The sequence below is a fragment of the Mercurialis annua genome, linkage group LG8 (assembly GCF_937616625.2).
Source record: "Mercurialis annua linkage group LG8, ddMerAnnu1.2, whole genome shotgun sequence".
In the NCBI taxonomy this organism is placed as follows: Eukaryota; Viridiplantae; Streptophyta; class Magnoliopsida; order Malpighiales; family Euphorbiaceae; genus Mercurialis; species Mercurialis annua.
Genome location: NC_065577.1, coordinates 39,505,903 through 39,527,318, shown reverse-complemented (window position 1 = coordinate 39,527,318; position 21,416 = coordinate 39,505,903). Strand labels below are relative to the sequence as shown.

The 21,416-nt window shown below is 29.4% G+C and overlaps 2 protein-coding genes and 1 non-coding gene across 3 annotated transcripts; all 3 read right to left on the bottom strand.

The window, feature by feature from the left end:
• Window positions 1–2,608: 2,608 nt before the first annotated feature.
• Window positions 2,609–7,111, bottom strand: LOC126659550 (uncharacterized). Its single transcript, XM_050352846.2, has 9 exons — window positions 6,815–7,111; window positions 6,601–6,717; window positions 5,699–6,029; window positions 4,343–4,706; window positions 4,055–4,154; window positions 3,896–3,955; window positions 3,675–3,758; window positions 3,477–3,584; window positions 2,609–3,280 (listed from the first exon to the last, which is right to left on the bottom strand). Exons 1-9 carry the CDS (start codon window positions 7,013–7,015, stop codon window positions 2,972–2,974), a joined length of 1,674 nt encoding a protein of 557 aa, XP_050208803.1. The 5' UTR covers window positions 7,016–7,111; the 3' UTR covers window positions 2,609–2,971.
• A 1,570-nt stretch (window positions 7,112–8,681) lies between these two features.
• Window positions 8,682–8,754, bottom strand: TRNAK-UUU (transfer RNA lysine (anticodon UUU)). Its single transcript has one exon. It is a non-coding gene; the product is annotated as a tRNA-Lys (tRNA).
• Window positions 8,755–10,505: 1,751 nt separating this feature from the next.
• Window positions 10,506–13,984, bottom strand: LOC126659766 (16 kDa phloem protein 1-like). The gene is made up of 5 exons (XM_050353100.2): window positions 13,762–13,984; window positions 12,545–12,610; window positions 11,774–11,912; window positions 11,323–11,458; window positions 10,506–10,749 (listed from the first exon to the last, which is right to left on the bottom strand). The coding sequence occupies exons 1-5, from the start codon at window positions 13,826–13,828 to the stop codon at window positions 10,690–10,692; spliced, it is 468 nt and encodes a 155-aa protein (XP_050209057.1). The 5' UTR covers window positions 13,829–13,984; the 3' UTR covers window positions 10,506–10,689.
• Between the last annotated feature and the right edge of the window lie 7,432 nt (window positions 13,985–21,416).

The following is a 21,416-nucleotide window of genomic DNA, read 5'->3' as shown; positions in this document are numbered from 1 at the left end:
GGAAAAACAAGAGGTTGGGAGATCAGACTAGAACATGCTAATTGATTCTGAAGATTACACCAAATTACAAAATATTTTAATCACTTAAACACATAAAAATAACAATATTACTTTGAATTGTATTAAATATAATTTATCAAAAAAATTGTATTAAATATACTTTGATTTATCAATTTATTAAAATTTAAAATTCAAAATGAATATTTTGAAGAAACTATATTACTTGAACCAATCATTTTCTATTCAATTCAGTCATTTTTGCGCATCTATATTTTTTTTTGACATAAAAGATAATCTTTTATTAATATCAAACAGTTACAAGTGTAAAATTAAAAAAAGTTATAACCATTTTTAATAATTTGACATAACAAGATGTAAAGTCTTGTTTACAAATCGCTTATAAATTTAAAATCAAAATTAATATTGCATGACTGCTTTTTCCTAATATGCATTTAGTTCTTTTCTATCTAATAGAAAATTCACTAATTTTTCACAAACTTTTTAGGAGGAGACGAATGACTGTCTGCAACCTACCTCCCACTCGCCCCTCACTATCACGTGCCGATTTCATAACCATGCATAATGATATAGCCTAAAAAAATCGGCAGATATTTGATGAAGCGATGATTCAGATGGATGAAGCCATCAAAATAATTTAAAAGGAGAAAAAGGCAGATCTTGTTAGTTTAACAAGTGTTGTGGAACCATTAACGTATAGAGTTTAATAGGCCAAAATTTGAAAGAATTCGCAAATTTATATTTTTTGGCCGATTAAAAATTAATTTTGATAAAATATTGATCGGAATAATCTTGAGAAAATATAGATCACAACCTTGAGAATCATGTTGGTTTGACAAGGCAATTGGATCGGCCAAGGGATAGCCGAATATTATTTTGGGGGATTATGAAAATATGTTTTTATTTTGCCGATAAAAGAAAGGGTGGTTATGGACTTCATGATAAACAGGTAACTTTTTGTAGACCTATTTTTGTCAGCAATTGTGCTCTATAATATTATAAGGATTGGCCAATATATGAATGCATCTGCATGTTCATCTACATATTGGGCGAGGACCAAATGAGAATTTAGCCATATTAATTCATTCCATGAGCAATGTTGGCTTGGTCATCTAAGTTTATTTCTTTTTCTAAGAAAAGCTGGGCGAGACAATAAATTGAAATTCAGTTTTTGGTCAATGACCGATTATTAAAAAGTACCAATGATGGAGGGCTCCAAAACATATGAATATCGTCTTGGTGGAATGGTCAGATTTAATTTGAACGATTTAATGGCTAAGTTCATATATCATGTTTAAAGATTTCACTCAGCCTTAGACTTAATCTTTTGATTTAAATGACCAATTATCAATTAAAGATGATTGTTGCTTCCGCAAGATTCCAGACACATGAAAAAAATTACGTCTTTTCAGCTTACTTGACATTCAGTTAAAAAGACGTGGGGGACATTATTTACACTAATTCAAAAAGAGCTCATATGGACTAATTTTCGGATTTTTGAGTTCAAAAACCATCAATCATCTTGTTATTCTTATTTTAATTTAGTATTTATCTTATTTAATTATTATTTTATTTTTAGTCATTATTTTAATTACTTAGTTTAGTGTTTATCTAAATAAAAGATTGTATCTTATTATATTAGGTTTTCTATTTTAGAGTTTGTCCCTTATAAAGAATAAAAAATTTCTACAACCATTGACATGGCAATTGTTGATTTTCAACACATTTAATATATCTACAAAATTATAACTGTAGTTTTCATATTTAATTGGAAGTTATCTTTTAATTATTTAGAGTAATATTTTTTCAAACAATACTCCAAAACTATAATTCTTGTTAACATTATATCATGAATGAAAAATTAAATCAATAAAAATTAACTCATATATTAATAATAATATATTCTAAATTTTGATTTACTATTATAACAATTATCTAAAATCATTTAAGTATAACTCACCATAATTTTAAAAAATAAAAATGGATGAAATATATGTTTATCTAAAATAATGTATTATTTAAAAAAAATTATTAATAAATTTTTTTAGTAGCTGAGCTTATAAAAAAATTATTTTTAGTTAATTAATTTAATAATTTTTGTTAATTTCATTCCAACTATTATTTTACTATATGCAACACTACCGTTTAAAAAAACTAAGCCATAAATTGTGTAGACATATTTTGTGTAAAATATAAGAACTAAAAATGTAACTTTGTAGATATATTAAATGTATTGTAAGAGGCCAATCAACAAATACTATGTCAATGGTTGTAGGAGTTTCCTACAACCAAGTTTGTAGGAAAATTTTATTCCCCTATAAATAGCTAGTTTTAGGTTTGTATTCGACACAACTCAAATTAATCAAAAAACAAACTTCAAACCGCTGTGCTTTTCTATTACCAACCCTGCGGTTGGTTAACTTAGGAGTAGGAGTAGTTTAGACAATAATCTCGCTTGGGTTTTTTAACCTCCAAATTAATGTTTTAATTTAGTTTAATCAAATTCTGTTCAACTTTTCAGACCGAACCGATTAAGGCATCGAGCTGTAAAATACCCATTTTTAAATTTTAAAATTCGAGTATGGAAATATTTCCACGCAAACAGTAACTAAATTATTTATTTTGTTCAAAACATTCAAATGATAAGTTATAGTACAATGTTGAGATTGGTTAAATTGAGAGTTTATGTGATGGACTATAGTATTTTCTTATTATATCTACCTAAGGAGGAGTTTTCTTCTTCAACTCGGTTTATTGCTCAATTCTTAATCTCTTGACATAATGCACCTCAAATTTTCTTGAACATATACATTAGCCTTTCGTGTAATAGAACCTATATTCCGTGCTGTTTTTGAGATACCAAACATGATACAACTTATACTTTGAGTCTTGACAGTTCTTGTTTTGAATTTCTGATCTTTTCCTGTTTCATCTCGGGCTCGATTTTTTCTCTTTACAAGGGCAACAGGTAGCGGAACTGGGATCCGTAAGGTTGAATTTGTTCAATTTTTGTCGAAATAGATTTCGTTTCTCCCATCAGACACTCCATCATCAATCTCTTCAGGGATCCAGACCGCGGTAGTTGGCTATATATCCATTCTAACAGTGAGTCCATGTCATCTGCAAAATCTTTCATGTGCCATTTCAAAATCTTAGGAATCACAATCTTTTTCTTGCTAGTAATCCCAACTGAAGCTTCTAAATACTCCACTTTTGCTTTCTCTAATTCATTCACCACCTCTTCTGGGGTATACACTCTTAACTGCATGAAAATCATTTTTTCATTAAGCACTAAGTACTAGTACATAGACAGCAATGGATATGTTAAATAGGGGTGTGCAAAAGTCGAACCAAACTGAATTGATAACTCTGTTCGGTTTTGAAAAAGTATTAAATCTTGGTTCTGTTCCGTTAGGATTGAACCGAATGCACACCCCTAATGTTATATATATACTCACCGCTGGGGATGACCAAGTGCCCCGGCAAAGAGCAAATGTGACGTTCGGTTCGGGGTACCCTAAACCATAAGCATTCCGAAGTAGCATTTCTTTCTCATCCGGAGGACCCTAAGACAGGGGAAACATCACCTTAATAAGCTAATATACGTCCCAATTGGGATCGAGATTTTAACTTGCATACTCTTTTATTAAACTTACTTGCTTTGTTTCGCATGGATACCGTAGAATGAAATGCTCGATAGCTAAAGCATTCAGTACTATCCCGCCGACATTCAGTACACCCTGAACAAAATAGTCTCATAAGTTATAAATGTTCAAGTATCATATAGTTGTATCTAAGTAGTACGGACATTTCATTCAATTAAGGTTTCTGTTTCGGAAACGTGTAAGAAACTATGTGCAGCAGGACATTGACATACCTTGTTCATAATTGCCAACAGTTCGTCGTGCGAGGAAGGTAGGCCGTGTTCTAGAAATGCCTGCAATTTCATGCGAATACGATATTTAATGTTCGTCTAATATTCTGTATGAAACATTCATATGATTTACTTGATGTAGCTCAAAATGTCTTACTGTACATGCATTATGCAGGCATTGTATATATTTATCCAAAATGCTAACTTCTGCTTGTAGGTCAAGATTGTCAAATCAACCTTACCTAATGTATGCATCAAAGCCCTAAGAAAACAAAAAAATAGCAGTATTAGAAACGATAAAATTTCATTTCGCCCTTTCAATTTGGAACAAAAGACCGAAAGAGTTCAAGTTCGTGGTTTTGATCAAAAACATCCGCAACCTGTCAATTTTGAGTCAGTTTACACCTTTGACCATCCAGATAATCATGTTATTATGAACCTGAAAGCTACCTTAATTTTCCGGTCTGCTCTGAAAACCGACTGAAGTCTATCGAGTTTCGTGTAATCTGGATGAAGTCCTTGTACGGTCCAATGTCTCGGGTTGTGCTGTCGAAATCTGGCATAATGCCATAAGGATCAATATTTGACATGTTGTCATTGAATTGGAACATTGAAGCTTTACAATTGAATGAGTTTTTTGAGCCTTTCGAATTCATGCAGGATAAGCTAAGCTTCGGAACCACGGCTGATTCTTGTTTATTACTCTGCGGTAACTGATTTAAATCAAGATATATGCTTATTAAGCATTTGATTAATTCTTCTGATAATTCATTCGGTTCCTTTCGCATTCTTCGTCTTCTCGATTTTTCTTCATCTGTGCACACAAAGATCAATGAAAACTATTAGTATGTTAAGGAGTACATAGTGTATCATCGAGTCGAAATACTGTCAAGATCAAAACTGTCCTGACTATAAAATTTGAAGCTCGAAACTTTATTCGAGTTTTATTATAAGAGCTCGGGTTATAAGTTGGTAACAGAATTAAGAATCGAGCTTGACTTGATTATTTTTAGATTTTTTTAAAGGATTGCTCATGATTAGGCTCGGCTTACCAAAGATCGACTATGGTCGATTACGGTCACAAGCTTGCCAAGCCGTGTTGGTGTATATTTATACTCCAACTCGACTTGACAGTTGGCTCTAGTAGCTCATACTCAAGGTCGACTCAATTAACGAAAAATTGATTTTAAGTATTTTTTGAGTCGATCCTGAATAACTAGTGAGTTGGCTCGACTAACCAAAAGTCGATTATGCTCACAAGCATGTGGAGCCGTGTATCTTTATACTAAAACTCGACTCTACAGTTGGCTCTAGAGTCAAACTCGAGCTCGACTTGATTATCAACAAGTCGATTTCAAATAATTTTTGAGTCAATTTCGAATAACTCGTGAGTTGTTTGACTTGATTACACTACTATTACCGAACGAGAGTATGAAAGAATCAAATTTCTCTTAAATCAGACAAATGTTGTTTTGTTCAACCACACCATATGAGGAAAAATAGAAAGAAGAAAAAGAAAACCCCATGAATTGTTATAAACACAATGCAATTAAGTTTACATAAAAATGTCCCTTTTCCATGTCAGCATCATATCCTTAGCATCTAAGTAGCACCGACACTTCATTCTATCAACGTTTTCCGTTTCAGAAATAGATCGGAAATTTGGCATTTTGGAACGTAACTTCATTTTTAACTTAGAAAATTTGAAAATAACACTGTTTCGTCGTGTCTGTATCCATATCCGGAATCCAGCTATATAGAGTTAGCATTAATAGTGTTGTTTTGATGGAGAAAATGGAGGCTTACGAGTAGAATTTGTGGAAATCAAACCCCACAATTCATCAGCAGAACCAAAAGAAGCTCTTCTGAGTTTCATTTTCTCCTTTCTGGAATGATTATGATGTTGTGATCTCGATAGCTGCCGATTTAAATCGTCGTCGAAGGCGCCCGACCCCGACGGGTTTTCGGGTTTTATGGGAGGCAAGTGCCTCAGTTTTCTGTGATGTTTCTTTTGTGGCTTCCATTTCTCAGTCTGTTTTCTTTCATGGTATAAGCTCAGTTTCAGTTCATCAACTTTTCTCTCTAGCCATATGATTTCATCCTCCACCGTTGATAGTTCTGAAAGCAAACATTGAACCTGAATTTGCACAACAAAAATTTTGAAGATAAAAGATTAAAAAATTTAATAGATTGTATAAAATTAAAGAATCAAATCTAAGGTAAATTATAATGTATTGTACATTTAAATACATAAAATAATAATGTCATTCTTAAAAATAATAATATTATTCTTAAAATTAAATTGTATAGATGTATTTTGATTTCTTTTGTCGGTTTTTCGAAATTAAAAATTAAAACAAATCAATTTTTTAAAATATTTTTAATAAATAAGTCAGACATTCTATTATAGGTTTAGTTTGATTCAATTTTTCTATCCTTTTTTTTATGAAAAATGACTTTAGACTACACAATGCAAAAGCACGAAAGATACGGCATTTTGAAAAATATGATTAAATCGCTATAAATGTGAAACGTTGATTCAATATGCAAATAACCCTTGTTAAAATGGGACTTTTAAAATCAGGTCAACAATCAATAAAATTAAGAGCTTCCATTAAAATTATTAAAGGTTCAAAATTTCGGATTGTTTTTGGACCACTAGGCCAAGATTTAAAGAAACAAAACCCTATAGCATTACAGTCTCTTACTTGCGGTGGAAGCAAAGAGGTAAGGCATGGATGAGCAGAAACTGGACCATGAAGTGCAGAATGCAAAACCTTATTTATAGCTTCTTCATCTTTTAATTTTCCTTTCAATTTCCCAACCTACAAAACAATCAACAAATTAAGAAAAATCTTCATTTTTTTTAGTAAATACCAAAATAAATTTAAAAAATTATTTTAAGTTTTTATTTTTTTTCACCTCTTCTTGAAGATCAAGTCTTTTCTGCTTTTCATGATCACTTTGTTGCATTAGATAGTCTTCAAATTTCATAATTGTTCGAGCGGCGAGAAGAAGAAGAAGAAAAATAAAGGAGAGTTGATAATCATAATTGCAAGCAAAAAAATTGTTAATAAAAAGAGATGTATTGAGAGGGTTGACTTGGAAGATCGTGGGTGCCATTAAAGGGTTAGTTATAGTTAAGTTGGAGTTGGAAGAAGGGAGAACAAGATGAAGAGAAGAAAACAAAAGGGCGAAAGGTTCATTTGGATCCCTACATTTGCCGTGTTTCGGTATTAAATCTTTATATTTTTATTTGTCAATGTTGAGTTTTTATATTTTATATTTGTAGACACTTGGTCCTTTCCATATAAGGTGTTAGTGTGAATTCAGATGAAAAAAATCTAATTTAGTCATTCAATTTTCTACTTTTATATAAATACATTCTTTTTCTTTATTTTTTTTCAATTAGATCCACATATCCTTTAGATTTTTCTCTAAATAACTTGATTTAATAAACTACTAAAAATTTAGTTTAGTCATTCAAGCACCGTAACATTTTCATTCAGTACCTAATTTCTTTTATTTTATCCGCTTTGTATTAGAAATGTTTCGAAGATGTATCAGCAATATATATTTTGAGGTATCAAATATGTATATTTTGATAATATTAAAATTTTATAGTTTACATATTAAATTGTACATTAAGCCAACCGATCTTGATACGTGTTTCCACATTAGCGTACGTGTCATTCACGCAATGCTTGAGAGGTTAAATAGGTAAAAAAAAATTAAATGTGCAATAAAAAGAATATATAGTTAATGGGTCCTATAGGTTAAAGTGGTATATTTGAGGGATTAATTGTACATTAAGCCTAAAGAATTAGCGGTGGAAAGAATATTTTAGGTGTGATTTTGTGTTATAGTTGCGGTTGGTATTAGTGAGATTCATGGCTATCTCATGAAGTAGTTTACTTTTTATAAATTATAATATTACATTAAATTTTAGAGGCAATGCAAGAAAGAAGATAGACGTGAAGTCCATTAATAGTTTGAAACTTTCTAGTAGTGGACTTAACAAAAAAGTCCTTTCCTATGAACTCTTTATTAGGAATGACTTGTATTTAACAAATGCTTGAGATAAAGTCATCTTATTCAATAAAAATGTTTCCCACAAATTAATGAACTATTGGTTCATTTGGCTCAAGTTCATAAATAGAAATGAGAATCAAAATGATAAAAAAAGTTAATAATTCTATATGTTTTTCGTAATACAATAAAATTAAAAAAAAGTATTATTATTTTTATTTTGACAAATTATATATTTTGATCCATACACTTGATCTATTTTGAATATTAGATTAATACGCTTATTTTGTCATAACGCCACCTGTGTGGCAGATTCATTGTCTATAAAATTAAAAATATAGAGATTTAATATTGACAAATAAAAATACCATGACCCAATATAAAAGAAACCGGATAAATCAAATACCCAAATATTCATTTTGCCATTTTATTTTTGTTTCTTCTAAAATTTATATGCTGTCTTTGTTAAAAGATGTACCAATAATCATCACTAAATCCTTTCTTAAGAAGGTGAAGAAGTTGACCTGAATTAAGTGTTATATACCTACCAATATTAATCATTTTGTGATATTTTAGAAAATAGTAACATTGGTCAAATACTTTACTAAACAATAGCATTAGTCAAATACTTTACTAAACAATAACATTAGTCAAATACTTTACTAAACAATAACATTAGTCAAATACTTTACAAAACAATAAATAACAAACAAAGCAAAACATTTGTGCCAAAAAAAAATATTTGAGATGTAAAAGGGTCCGCCGTCTGTGGGAATCGAACCCACGACCACATGGTTAAAAGCCATGCGCTCTACCAGCTGAGCTAAGACGGCTCATGTATGCAGTTGGTCATTATATTATTTATACAGTAAGTGGGTTTTCTTTTTTGACCATATAAAATATTACAGAAATTTCGTCATCTTTTTTGGAATACAAAGTATAGAAATGCGAAAGGTTATAATTTTTTTTATTATATTTAAAATGTTTGAATTTAATATACCAATATATGTATTTAATATAGATACCACGTATGCTAAATCTTGCCGGAAAATTGTTTACAAAATGCAAAAAACGGAAAGGTTAAGATTTGTTTTGTAACATTTTGAAGAGATTAAATTGCTATAAAATTGAAACATTATAATTTGTTTTTGCAATACCTCTTTTCTAATAAGAACAAGGTTTAACCATTCAAAAATACCCCACCTTTTTAAATTTTTTTGTTTATGGCTCAAACTCTTAACTTTAACTCATTTCTCATTTTTCAGTTTATACCATAGGCATTTTTTCAAATTTGAGTTGAAAAAGATTCAATATACACTTCATATTATTTCATATTTGAAACCTTTGATGGTAAAAGGATAAATTAAAATAATATGAAGTAATATAAAAAAACATATTTAAACATTTCTGCACTTTAATTTGAGCAAATAGTTATAACTGAAACTGAAAAATGAGATATTTGTTCAATTTTGAAAATTTATCATAAACGAAAAAAATAAAAAAGATCGAGTATTTTTATTTAATTAAGCCTAAGAACAATCTGTATTCGATAGTGTCGGGTTTGTTAGGTTTTTTAGTGTTCATAGAAATAAAATAAAAAATTATTGTACATGAGAGAATAATATGACAAAAGCAAAATATAGTCTATTAATCGACTAATAATGTCCTTAAATAGTTAAATACACTGAATTTTAACGTGAACATGAGAAAACAATAGGAACCAACTTCCTATGATCCTTAAAGAAGTATCAACAACTAGCTAATCTAAACTTACGGAGTATTAAGTTAAGGCCTAATGTCTTAAAAAAACCCCGACCTTTTAGCCCCTTTTCAATCATATCCTGACGTTGAAAATTTGTCAATTTTACCCTATTTTGCATTTTTGTGTTTCAATTGTACCCTGAAAAATTAAATTAACGTCTTTTGCGTTTGGAAATTTGTTTAAAACATTCTCCATGTCTCGCATATATTAATTGTATATATTTAAAATTTATTTAAATTTAGTTAAATTAATTAAGAATTTAAATTAGTGTTAATTTGATTATGGTTTTTAGTTAGTTTATAAAAATAAAGGACTTATTTGTACTTTTTTGAATAAAAAAGAATTTAATTTCATGTTTAGACTTAATTAATTGAATGATTTCATTATTTAAGTAAAAAAATTAACAAAAATTAAAATATTGGGGTACAATTGAAAACGGAAATTTCAAAAGTGGGTAAAATTGGCAAATTTTCAACGTCGGGGTGGAATTGAAAAAAAGTTTAAAGGTGAGGGGTTTTTGGATGATTAGGCCTTAAGTTAATGACTCTATTTAGATATGTATTGAAAAATATCAATTTTGAATTTATTGATAAACTCTTTAAAAAAGAAGAATTTGAGACTTTTATTGATTTTTTTAGAGATTCCTTTTAAAATATAGAAGTGAAAATGTTTATCAGAATCTACCATCAAGATAAATATTTGACTCTCTTTGTATAAAAATTTGCTACTTTAAGTTGAATAGAATGAAGAATAATTTTAAAATCAATACATTATCAAATAGTACATTAAAATTTAAGAGAGTACTCTAAACAATCATTAAAATTTAAGAGAGTACTCTAAACAATCATTTCATTCATTTTAATGTATACTCATCTCTCTTAATCCACCAAAATAAGACAACAAAGATAAAACAAAACCCTAATAAATAAGGAATTAGTTTCATAGCAATCCTCAATTTTTTCATATATTACAAAACAAAAGAAATACCAAAATTTGCATTTAGAGCCTAGTCATCATAACTCTGCTTCCACCCACCATATTCTTCTTCACCATTGCCCTCTTCCACCTAATTTAATCCAACAAAATCACCAAAATATCAATCAACCAAGATTATACATATTCATGGGCCGGGCTTGAAAGAGATCGAACCTGACCCAACTGAGATTGACTCTTTCAAATGCAAATCCAAACCAGTCCGAGCCTAATACTTATCATCCAAGCCCGGCTCAAGCAGGCTTCGTACGGACTCGGTTTGGGCCGGGCTTGATGTAGTAGATAAGTGTCCAAGCCTGGTCTAAGCAGGTCAGGCTTGGGCGGATCGAGCAGGTATCCGACCCAAGGGTCATGTCTAACTTAAATAAATATATATACAGACTCAAAATAAAATCAAATTGATGCCAATTAATCTGAATTTGAGTTGAGCATAACTACATGAACAATAAATCTCTTCATACCAAGTTTTAAAACTGCTGCAAATCTAGAATTCGAACTTGAGACTTCTAATTAACTAGATCAATCCCGAGGCGGTTTATCTAAACATTCGCCGGTGGCATAAACGTTTCTTTTCCATAATTATACTTTACTCATATGCTATGTGTTTTATTAAATTCATAATATGAAAATCCACAAAAGGAAATACCTTGAGGGTAAATTTGATACCAACTTGAATCTCTCCACAGTAAGAATTGTCTTCTTGAACCACACAATACTTGCGAGATTGTAGTTCGGAAGCTCCATTTTCGACTCCTAATTCCAACAAATCCTTCACATATATCCTATATGCATTATAACAATTCACCATCATTAGGTAGACCTAATCTAGATTTGCATTGATAATAATAAACATAGAAATTAAGTCTTCGATAATAACTTAGTGTACTATTAATTAATTATGTTCTAATCGCATTTAAGTCTAGAATCGAGAAACATTTTAGCTTTAGAGACTGACTTTGGAAATACTGCACTAAAGCTTATTGATTAGACTTGGAACGAAACCAAAGACTTCAATATCGTGTATTTCATATCATTTTTTTATTCCATACTTGTGAAGTATAAATTTATTTTTTACCAAATATTATGGATATTCTTACGTTGCTTGCCCGATGAAATCATCGGCAGAGAATGTGTCGTGATCCATGATCTTGAAGATAAGCTTGTAGTCATGAACTTGACTTGGATATTCCACCTTGAATATCAGTTTCTCATTCCATATTGGACATCCACCTTCATCTGCACCATGTAATTATTGCAATTTGCACAATATCAAATATTCGAGTTCGTTGATTAAAAAAACTTTATATTAAGAGATATTACATGATCACAAAATAGTTATACATGCCCTTAATAGAATCAAAATCATTGTTCAAGCAACAAATATTTCCAACAGGCTGTAATCCATGAGTAATTACAATAAACAGCAATAGAATTAGAAACGGAATAAAGACAGTCCATTGTTTTTATATTTCTGTTGGAATACAATTATAATTGATCTTGTTTATGTGCTAGCTTATAATAATATTTATGATCTAGACTATTTCTCTAATGTATACAGATCTTTTGTGATCGGAGTTGGTACATAGATCTTGAATTAATATTAATTAATTGGAGCATAATGTCTCAATTATTAGACTATATCTGAGGATCTTGATTCTTTGTACATAAAGAATCCTTATAATTAGTCTACCAGCCAGGGCATCAAGAAGGAATTTCTTTTATTTTTATCTAAATTTCTAGGCTAATAATCCGACAAACAAGAGCACGTTTCGTAATGCAGGCAATCAAGTATGCAAAAAAACTAAAACTAAAAGCTTCATAATAATTTACAGGAGACCAATGGGAAGTAAATTAAAGAGAAAACTAACCTCTGGCTACACTGCTCGTTTGCTCCTGGCTCTTGTATTGTATTACAACATACGGGTCTGTCTTACCTAACATCAAATATCATAAACAAAAACAATTACAAATTTCTATCAACCAAACTCAAAAGAAGAACAGACAATTTCTAGTTGACATCTATGTAGCACGGACACATAAACTAGGAAAAGGGAAAACGTGACACTCGAACACAGTGACGCTGAAACAGTGTTATTTTAAGGTTTCCTATGTTAAAAATAAAATTTTGTGTCCGAAACGCCAACTTTCTGACCCGTTTCTGAAACGAGAAACGTTAATTGACTGAAGTGTACGTGCTACTTCAGTTAGCATTGATATTTTTTTGGTTTAACCATCCCCATATCCGATCATCCTATCAATACTAAGTAATACGGATTCCAGCTGAGGTACATACGCGGCAAAACTCTTCATAATAAGTTATAATGCTGGCGTATAACACGACTCTAATTCACTCGAGATGCCGGGTTAAACTAAAGTAATCTCGTATCAGTTGATACTCACTGGAAATTTTGCAACGAAAAAATCACGACGGATAAATTTTCCGTCACAAAATTCCATCATAAATCCAACACAAACATACTCACTGTAATTTTGAGATGGAAAATCATGACGAATTAAGTTTCTATCACAAAATCCATCACAAACCCGTAACAAACATACTCACTCAAATTTTGTGACGGAATAATTTCCCGTCACAAAATCCACCACAAATCCGTCCCAAACAGCCGGATTTGGCCGGCACAAATTGACAACTTTTTTTTTTCAGTGGTGGCTCAAACAGTTTGAGTCAAACTTGATACTCGGCAGTTCTAGATAAATCCAGCGAGGATCAAGCTAGCTAATTAATAGTTCACATTCATTTTAGTAAACATGCATAATTTTCAGGACTTGACTCGGAAGTTAGACTCAGTCAAGAATAATAATAGCACTAAATTCAGATAACAAAACTAAACTAAACAAATCAAATAAGGCTAACATTGAATTGAAATTATAATCAGTAATCAAGATCCATCAATGGCCGCATAAAAAGAGTTAAAAAACTAGAAAACAAACGAAAAAAATTCATAAAAACGATCATGATGGATGAACATATATAAAATTCAGCTATAAAAAAAATGCATGTGGCGTTTCAATGAATAAACCAAACAAAACGACAGAAAAAGAAGATGATCCTGAAGAAAAATACCAAGAAAATCAGTGCCTCTGAGGCCTTTTGCATTCAGAAGATGAACTTCTAAAAATCCAATAGCCATGATTTAATTATTTTTTTCTTGAATGAGTTTTTTTTAGTTTTAGAATAAGAAGAAGAAGAAGAAATGTTTTTGGTGGATTCTAATGAAGGAATCAAATGGTTAAATTACAAAAGCTGACAAAAAATATACATTTGTTGAAAGAAACAGTCTGTCTTTTCAAAGTTTTCATAATCACCCACTCTTTCAAATTTCCTTCTCATAAACGTTTTCTTTTAAGTAGAGGTGGCCACGGTTCATAACCCGGCGGTTCCGGTTCGGAACCGCCGGGTCACAGTTCAAGAAAAAGTGGAACCGGCCCGGAACCGCCTAAGAGACGGTTTCATGACGGTTCGGAACCGGACGGTTCCGGTTCCAGTTCCGGTTTAAGACGGTTTAGAAGAACAATTAAAAATTAAATTAAATTTTAATTATTAAAAAATATAATTTAACAATAAAATAACTCACGGGATAGTATTATAAGAAAATAAAGAATTTAAAAATAAAACTAAATATTAACTAAAAAATTTAAATAAAACAAATATAACATATATTTTATTGTGAAAATAAAAATATTATATGATAAAGATATAATATGTATTTTAAATATATAATATATATTTTTTATAAACGGGTTCGACCCTTGAACCGCCGGTTTCGACCCGGAACCGCCGGTTCACGGTTCAACAAATCTGGAACCGGCCCGGAACCGCCCTTTGTATGGTTCCGGGCCGGTTTTAATCCGGTTCCGGGTTTGACCGGTTCCGGGCCGGGTTTGACCGGGCCGGTTTCGGGCCGGTTCACGGGCTGACCCGGCCCATGGCCACCTCTACTTTTAAGGCAAAAATACTTAAAAAAAACCTCACCTTTAACTTTGTTTTAATTGCACCACTTAGGGTTTTCAGTTTTCTTCTGTAATCTAATTGACTAAAATGACCTCTTTTTATATAGAAAAAGTTTAAATTAATCCTTCATATACTAATTTATTTATTTTTTTCAAATGAAAAAAATAATGATACAATTCCTCTATTTAGTTGGTTTTAATAATTTTATCATTAAATTAATTAAATTATCAATTTTTTTTATTTTGGGGTACAGATGAAAACTGAAAACCCTAAATAGGGTGCAATTGAGAATTCTCCTAGGTGGTGGTGGAATTGAAAAAAAAATATTTTTAGTTTGGGTTAAATGTTAATTAAATCACAAAATTTAATATAGTTTGTAGTTATTAAAATAAATTTTAAAAATTGACAATTTCAGATATTTATTTTTTTGATAAATTGAAACACCGTTTGGTTTTAATGTAAAATTGTGAAGTTGGAGGCCGAAATTACCACGTATGCTGATATGCTGAATTTTAGTAATTAATTGTCACGTTGCAAATTAAATCGTAAATTTTAGTGTAATATACAATCACAATATGAAATTTAAAATTTGATAAAATCAAACATCAATTTTTATTTTTGTAATTTGAAACATCGTTTATTTCCGATGCAAATGTTCAATTCATATAAATTATATATTTTATAACAAAATCTATATTTTTTTATCAAAGACAAATCCTATATACTTACTTAATATATATATATCTATAAATTGGTATGCACGTGCTAAATAGCAGTTAAATCAATTGTATTACTTTATAAAACTTTTTTCTTATGAATTGATTCTAGCTTTAGTAATAAGATTTAGTTTAGTAATTTATAATTTTCCTTACAATTTTTTTGAAAAAAATGAATTCTTTAAAATTATATAGAATTTATGTGTAATTATAAATTTTTATATTTGAATAGAAGAATAGACTAATATATTTCTAAAAATTAAAATCTTGTAATTGATTTAGTTATAATAAGTTGATGCACACAAATTTTAAAAATAATTTGATATGACTAGATTGTTTTTATTTTATAAAAATTCTTATTTCTGTCTCTCAATTTTTTATTTTAATTATTGATAATTTTTTTTCTTTTTCTAATTTTCATCTTCATCTTTTTTTATATCATTTTTATTTTTAACTTTCAAAATTATTAAAGGTTATTCTATATATTTTAATTATAGTGTTAATGACTTGAAATTATTATTTCAAATATTTTTTATTTAACATAGTATTTAATAATACAAACATAGTTGGTTATTTTTATGTTTGAAATATTTTTAATAAAATGCTCATAAGGTTAATTCGAAAAACAATTATGAAAAATTTAAATTATAAAATTTATTACCAACATAAACATATGAAATTTATTTCAATTTTACAATTTGTATATTTTATTTCAAAATGACAGAATTCATGTGTAAATAAATTTCATTGGACAATTGAAATAAACATTGTTTCAGGTCTACATTAGCATTTGTTTTTGATAAAAAAAATACTCTGTTTCTTGAATTGTAAAATTCAAAAGTTAATATCTACATTATCAAAATTAAAAATTTGTATTAAAATTGCAAACTATATTGAGATTCGTAATTTTTAAAAACAACTAAGTCTTTTTTTTATGAGTGTTTATCCTATAAAATGACAGTATCATGTCATATTTACAACAAGCTAATAAGCATTTGTGATAAAAATGTTTTTTTGATTATTACTTATTTTGCTATCATTAATTTTTCTATATGATTCACGTATTATTAGCTTATTGTATGAGCGACGTAACGCAACGGTCGATCGTATATTTTTTTTTTTATGCATACATCAAAACTGGTGATGGATTTGACAATTATAATGATTTAAGGGCCAAAAAGATAATGGGTGAAGTGGGTGTTTTTGTCCATGAGATTGTAGTGATGGCCTACTTACTCTGGATATTCTATTTTATAATGTCGCTTTCTCATTCCAAACTGGGCTTTCACCTTCACCTGCACCGCATAGTCCATTAACGTGAAAATAGAAAATTGGGGTTTTACATAAATACCGAAAAAATAAGAAAATATTTATAAAAATATTACTTAAAAGTTTTTTTTTATAAAAAAATACGAACAAAGAGTCAACGCGCCCCCTGAACTTGTGACACGGGGTCATCTAACCCAATTTATACTTTTTTGAGCAACTAACTCTAAAACTCTTCATTTTTGGGTCAAATAACCCCATAATTTATATTTTTATTTTAAAAAACAGATTTAAGATAATTAAATCGCAACAATTAGGGAAGTATCTAATTATTTTTTTGCATCCCTCACCTTCAATTTGTATTTTACGCATTTTAAAAATACAATTATGGGGTTACTTGACCCGAAAATGAAGAGTTTTGGGGTTATTTGCTCAAAAAAGTATAAATTAGGTTAGATGACCCCGTGACACAAGTTTAGGGGGCGCGTTGACCCTTTGTTCAAAAAAAATACTATTTTTAAAAAAATAATTATAAAAATATTATTTTTTAAAAATATTTACAAAAATACTATCTTTTTTATACAAAAATATAATTTTATATACATTCAATATAAAATTCATATATAAATGGCTAAATAACCAAAAAATGTCAAAACTTTCATGAAAGTTTCACAAAGGTCCAAATCTTTCAATTTTATCCAATTTGTCCTGAAATGTATGATTTCGTTTCAATTTTATCCAACTATACAATTTTGCTTATGTGGCGCTAATGTGCGGCATTGCCACATCAGCGCCACGTAGGCGCCACATGAGCAAAATTACATAATTGGAAAAATTGAAACGGAATCATACATTTCAGGATAAATTGGATAGAATTGAAAGGTTTCGACTTTTGTGAAATTTTCATGAAAGGTTTAGCCTTTTTTATTTATTTGGCCTATATAAATCAGATAGCATATGTATACAATTCTGTAATTTTGTATATAATCCATATATAATTCGTATAATAATACGAATTATATACATTTGTTTTTTCAAAAAAAAATCAAATTTGAAAATACAAATTTCATATATGAACATAGAAGATGAGGATGAAGACGAACTAAAAATCTAAAAACGAACTAAAAATTTGCAAACAAATGGAAAGATAATTGATAATCAAGTGTTAGGTTTTGAAAATTCGAATTAAAAATCATATATAATAAATCCTAAATATATACATACAAAAAAAGATCTATACATACAAATCCCCATGTCTATATACATACAAATCCAATTTCATAAAATTTTAAATTTAAAATCAAACAATAAAATTAAACACGGCGTGAGGGAGACGAGCAGCAGTGGCGGAGACGACGTGAGCAGCGACAGCGGCGGCAGTGTGTACAACGGTAGCAACACTGGCGTGAGTACGGCAGCGGCATAAGGGGGACGAGCAGCGGGAACGGCGGTGGTAGAAGAATGGTTGTAGTGTGGTTTGAAAGATGAAATTTATTAATGGTGGTGGTCATTAATAGAAGAAGTAAAAGAAAAATATAAATTAGAATTTTTAAAAATAAAGGGAGGAAGAAAATGAATGAGGAAAAAGAAAGTAGTATTTGCATAGTTATAAGAAAATGTTTGTATTTTTGTAAAAGTGAAAAGATAAATTGTAAAGATAAAATCCATGTACTAGTATTTTTGTAGTTATTTTATCGTTTTATAGTATAGAGTGTAAATTTCTTCAGATAATTATGTAACTCTCCACCTATTAATAAATAAAAGCTTACTTTCAAAAATAAAATAAAAAATAAGAGCAAATTATTATAACATCCCTCACATATGTTTCAACTAACAGTTTGATACCCTTTATTTGAAAATTCTACTTAATGGTCCCTGACGTTCAAATTCATTAACTATTAGATCTTTCTATTAATTCGAAGTACCAAATTGTTAATGAGATTAAAAGTGAGATACTAAATCGTTTAAAAGTGAGCTATCAAATCGTTTAATAAAATTAAAAGTGAGAGACCAAATCAGCAGACACATGGCGACGAGACGAAAGAAACGCGATAACCAGAAAAAAAATAAGAAAAAAAAAATTTAAAAAGGAGAGAATTAGAGAGTAAGAGAGAAATTTGAGAAGGAGAGGAATAGAGAGAAAGAGAAAAATTATGAGAGGATGGAAAGAGTAGTTTGACAGCTGTGACAATAAAATGACCTAAGTTGAAATTTTAATATAGTAGGTATTTTTAAAATTAAATTTCTAATTTAGACAGGGAGGGTAATAAAACATGGCAAAAATGTGAATTTAAATTTCAAAAATAAAATATTATATAAATAACTCGTTTTTCATTTTATTTTTACCTGATTAAAAGCTATTTTTTTAATTTATTTTTCATTTAGCCACTAAATATAACCAATAATATGTGTAAACATAGAGGTCGCATGTAGCTACCTGCATTTTCTCTCTTGATAGGAAATATATATCAACCTTACCTGAAATCAAAAAATATCATAAAATATAATTTTTTTAAACTAGATTATAATAAAGAAAGAGAAAAGATTATACTAATATATGACGTTAACAGATAAATTCAATAAGATTATAGTTCACCATATATGATTCTAAATTATTAATTAATTATATGACAGATTGACAGTGATATAATTTTTCTTATATAAAATTATTGAATTATGACTTATATTTATCAATTTGTTTTCTATTAATACTAAATCTTTTGTTTAACATAAGATTTAAATTGTATTTTAAGGATTCACTATAAATAATAGTGATGACTCTATTGTAAACTCACTATAAATATATAGAATAAAATTCTCTATCTGTCCGTGGATGTAGATCACATCGATCGAAACACGTAAAATTTTGTGCGATTATTTTTTTCTCTTTTCTTGCTTATTTTCTGCTGGGCTAACAAGAGGTATTAGAGTCTAAATTTTAAATTTAAGATTATAGGTATTTATTCGTTGATTGAAAATATCGCTTCATAAATTCGATATTTAAAAATTTAGCAGTTTGAAAGACTTAGCTTTGTGAGAAGTTAAGATGAGAGTTGTTCTGTTTCAAGAAAGATGCGTAGCAGCGTTAGGAGGAGAAGACTATTTACCAGTGAGTTTGTCAATGGGAGAGAAGGTTGATATTATTTCAAAAGTACATAATACGATTCTATTGAGTATTTTCTGATGAGGTGTTGAGAGAGGTTAACAGTGAAGGAATTGCTGATGCTTTATGGTGGGGCATTAGAAAGCAAGTTTCCGCAGAAATTTTTTACAAACCGATTGTACTACAAACACTGTTTGTATACATAGAGGATGATGGAGAATATTCAGGTAAGAAATCATGTTGACAACTTTGATAAAATTGTTATAAATTTACAAGGTATTGGTGTTTCAGATTAAGAAGATGATCAAGCCCTCTCTCTCATGTTTTTTTTCCAGTTCGTATGGAAATTTTGTTAACACAATGTTATATGGTAGAGATTCGATTTCTGTTAGTGATTTAAAGAATGCTTTGCAATCCCAAAAAATCTAAAAGAAAAAGATTGCTAACTCTAATGAGGAGGAATAAATTTCCGGTCTTGTGGTGAGAAGGGGCATAATTAATGAGAGAGATGGTGGGAAAGGAAATAGGTCGCATTCCAAATCAAAGTGTAATGGACGACGATACTATCACTATAAAGGAGAAGGAACACTTTATAAGAGATTATCCCAAAGCTGAAAAAAAGATAACGCGAATGCAGCTGTGGTACAAGAGAGTTCTGATGAGGAAGAAAACAGTGATGTTTTAATTGAGAGGACATTAAGTTCTGTTAGTACCTAGGTCTTAGATATTGGTGCATCTTATCGTATGCCTTCTACAAAAGAAATTGTTTAATTCTTTTAAGGAGTGGAATGACACTGTAAAAGTGGTGAATGATAAAAAGCTTGTTGTTAAGTCTGTTTAGATCAAAATGTATGATGGTATAGTTAGGATATTTGATGCTTGATTTATTCCTGAACTGCGGAAAAATTTGATTTTTATGGGTACACTTGATAAATAAAGGGCTTAATACCTTAAAAAACCATGATCTTTCATTTCCTTTTCAATCTTACTCTGACATTGAAAATTTGTCAATTTTACCCCATTTTGTATTTTTTTCATTTCAATTGTACACTGAATCATAAAATTGACCTTTATTTACTTGACAAAAGTTCAAAAAGATTCTTTAAACATGGTTAATTTGATATAAAAAATTAATCTAATGCAAAAATGATCAATTTAGATAATTTTTTTCAAATAAAAAAAAGGTCAATTTTATATTTTAGAGTACAATTGAAATAAAAAAAAATACAAAATATGGTAAAATTGATTGATTTGCAACGTCATGATAAGATTGAAAAGGAGATGAAAAGTCAGGGTTTTTTTAAGACATTATGCCTAAATAAGGGTACAACCATTCATGTGAAAATAGACATATCAAAATTTTTAAGGATGTTTTGACTGTAATGAAGAGTGTGTTAGCTATAACACAGCATTTATATTCGCATAAAAAGTGCGGTAGTGGAAACAATAGCATAACTTATGACTTATTCTCATAGGTAATAAGTTGTCTCATTAAATTACATATCTAAGTCTGTAATTGATTAAAATTTATTATGACTTATTTGTTTTTTTATCACTTAACTTATTTGATGATTGAGTGTATTTGATGATACTAATTAATTCCGCTAACTACCGCTAATAAATAAAATAGAATAGTTTTTTCTCTGCAAAAAAATTACCATGCTATATTTTGACGTCAAATT

Excerpts from the sequence above, each read along its gene's own strand:
- LOC126659550 (XM_050352846.2), bottom strand. The coding sequence starts at position 7,015 with ATGGCACCCACGATCTTCCAAGTCAACCCTCTCAATACATCTCTTTTT. Across the intron at positions 4,707-5,698 it reads GATTTCCACAAATTCTACTC|ATGAAGAAAAATCGAGAAGA; the intron begins GTAAGCCTCCAT and ends TTGTGTGCACAG. Across the intron at positions 4,155-4,342 it reads GAGCAGACCGGAAAATTAAG|GGCTTTGATGCATACATTAG; the intron begins GTAGCTTTCAGG and ends TTGTTTTCTTAG.
- LOC126659766 (XM_050353100.2), bottom strand. The coding sequence starts at position 13,828 with ATGGCTATTGGATTTTTAGAAGTTCATCTTCTGAATGCAAAAGGCCTC. Across the intron at positions 11,913-12,544 it reads AACGAGCAGTGTAGCCAGAG|ATGAAGGTGGATGTCCAATA; the intron begins GTTAGTTTTCTC and ends TACATGGTGCAG. Across the intron at positions 11,459-11,773 it reads GATTTCATCGGGCAAGCAAC|GATATATGTGAAGGATTTGT; the intron begins GTAAGAATATCC and ends TAATGCATATAG.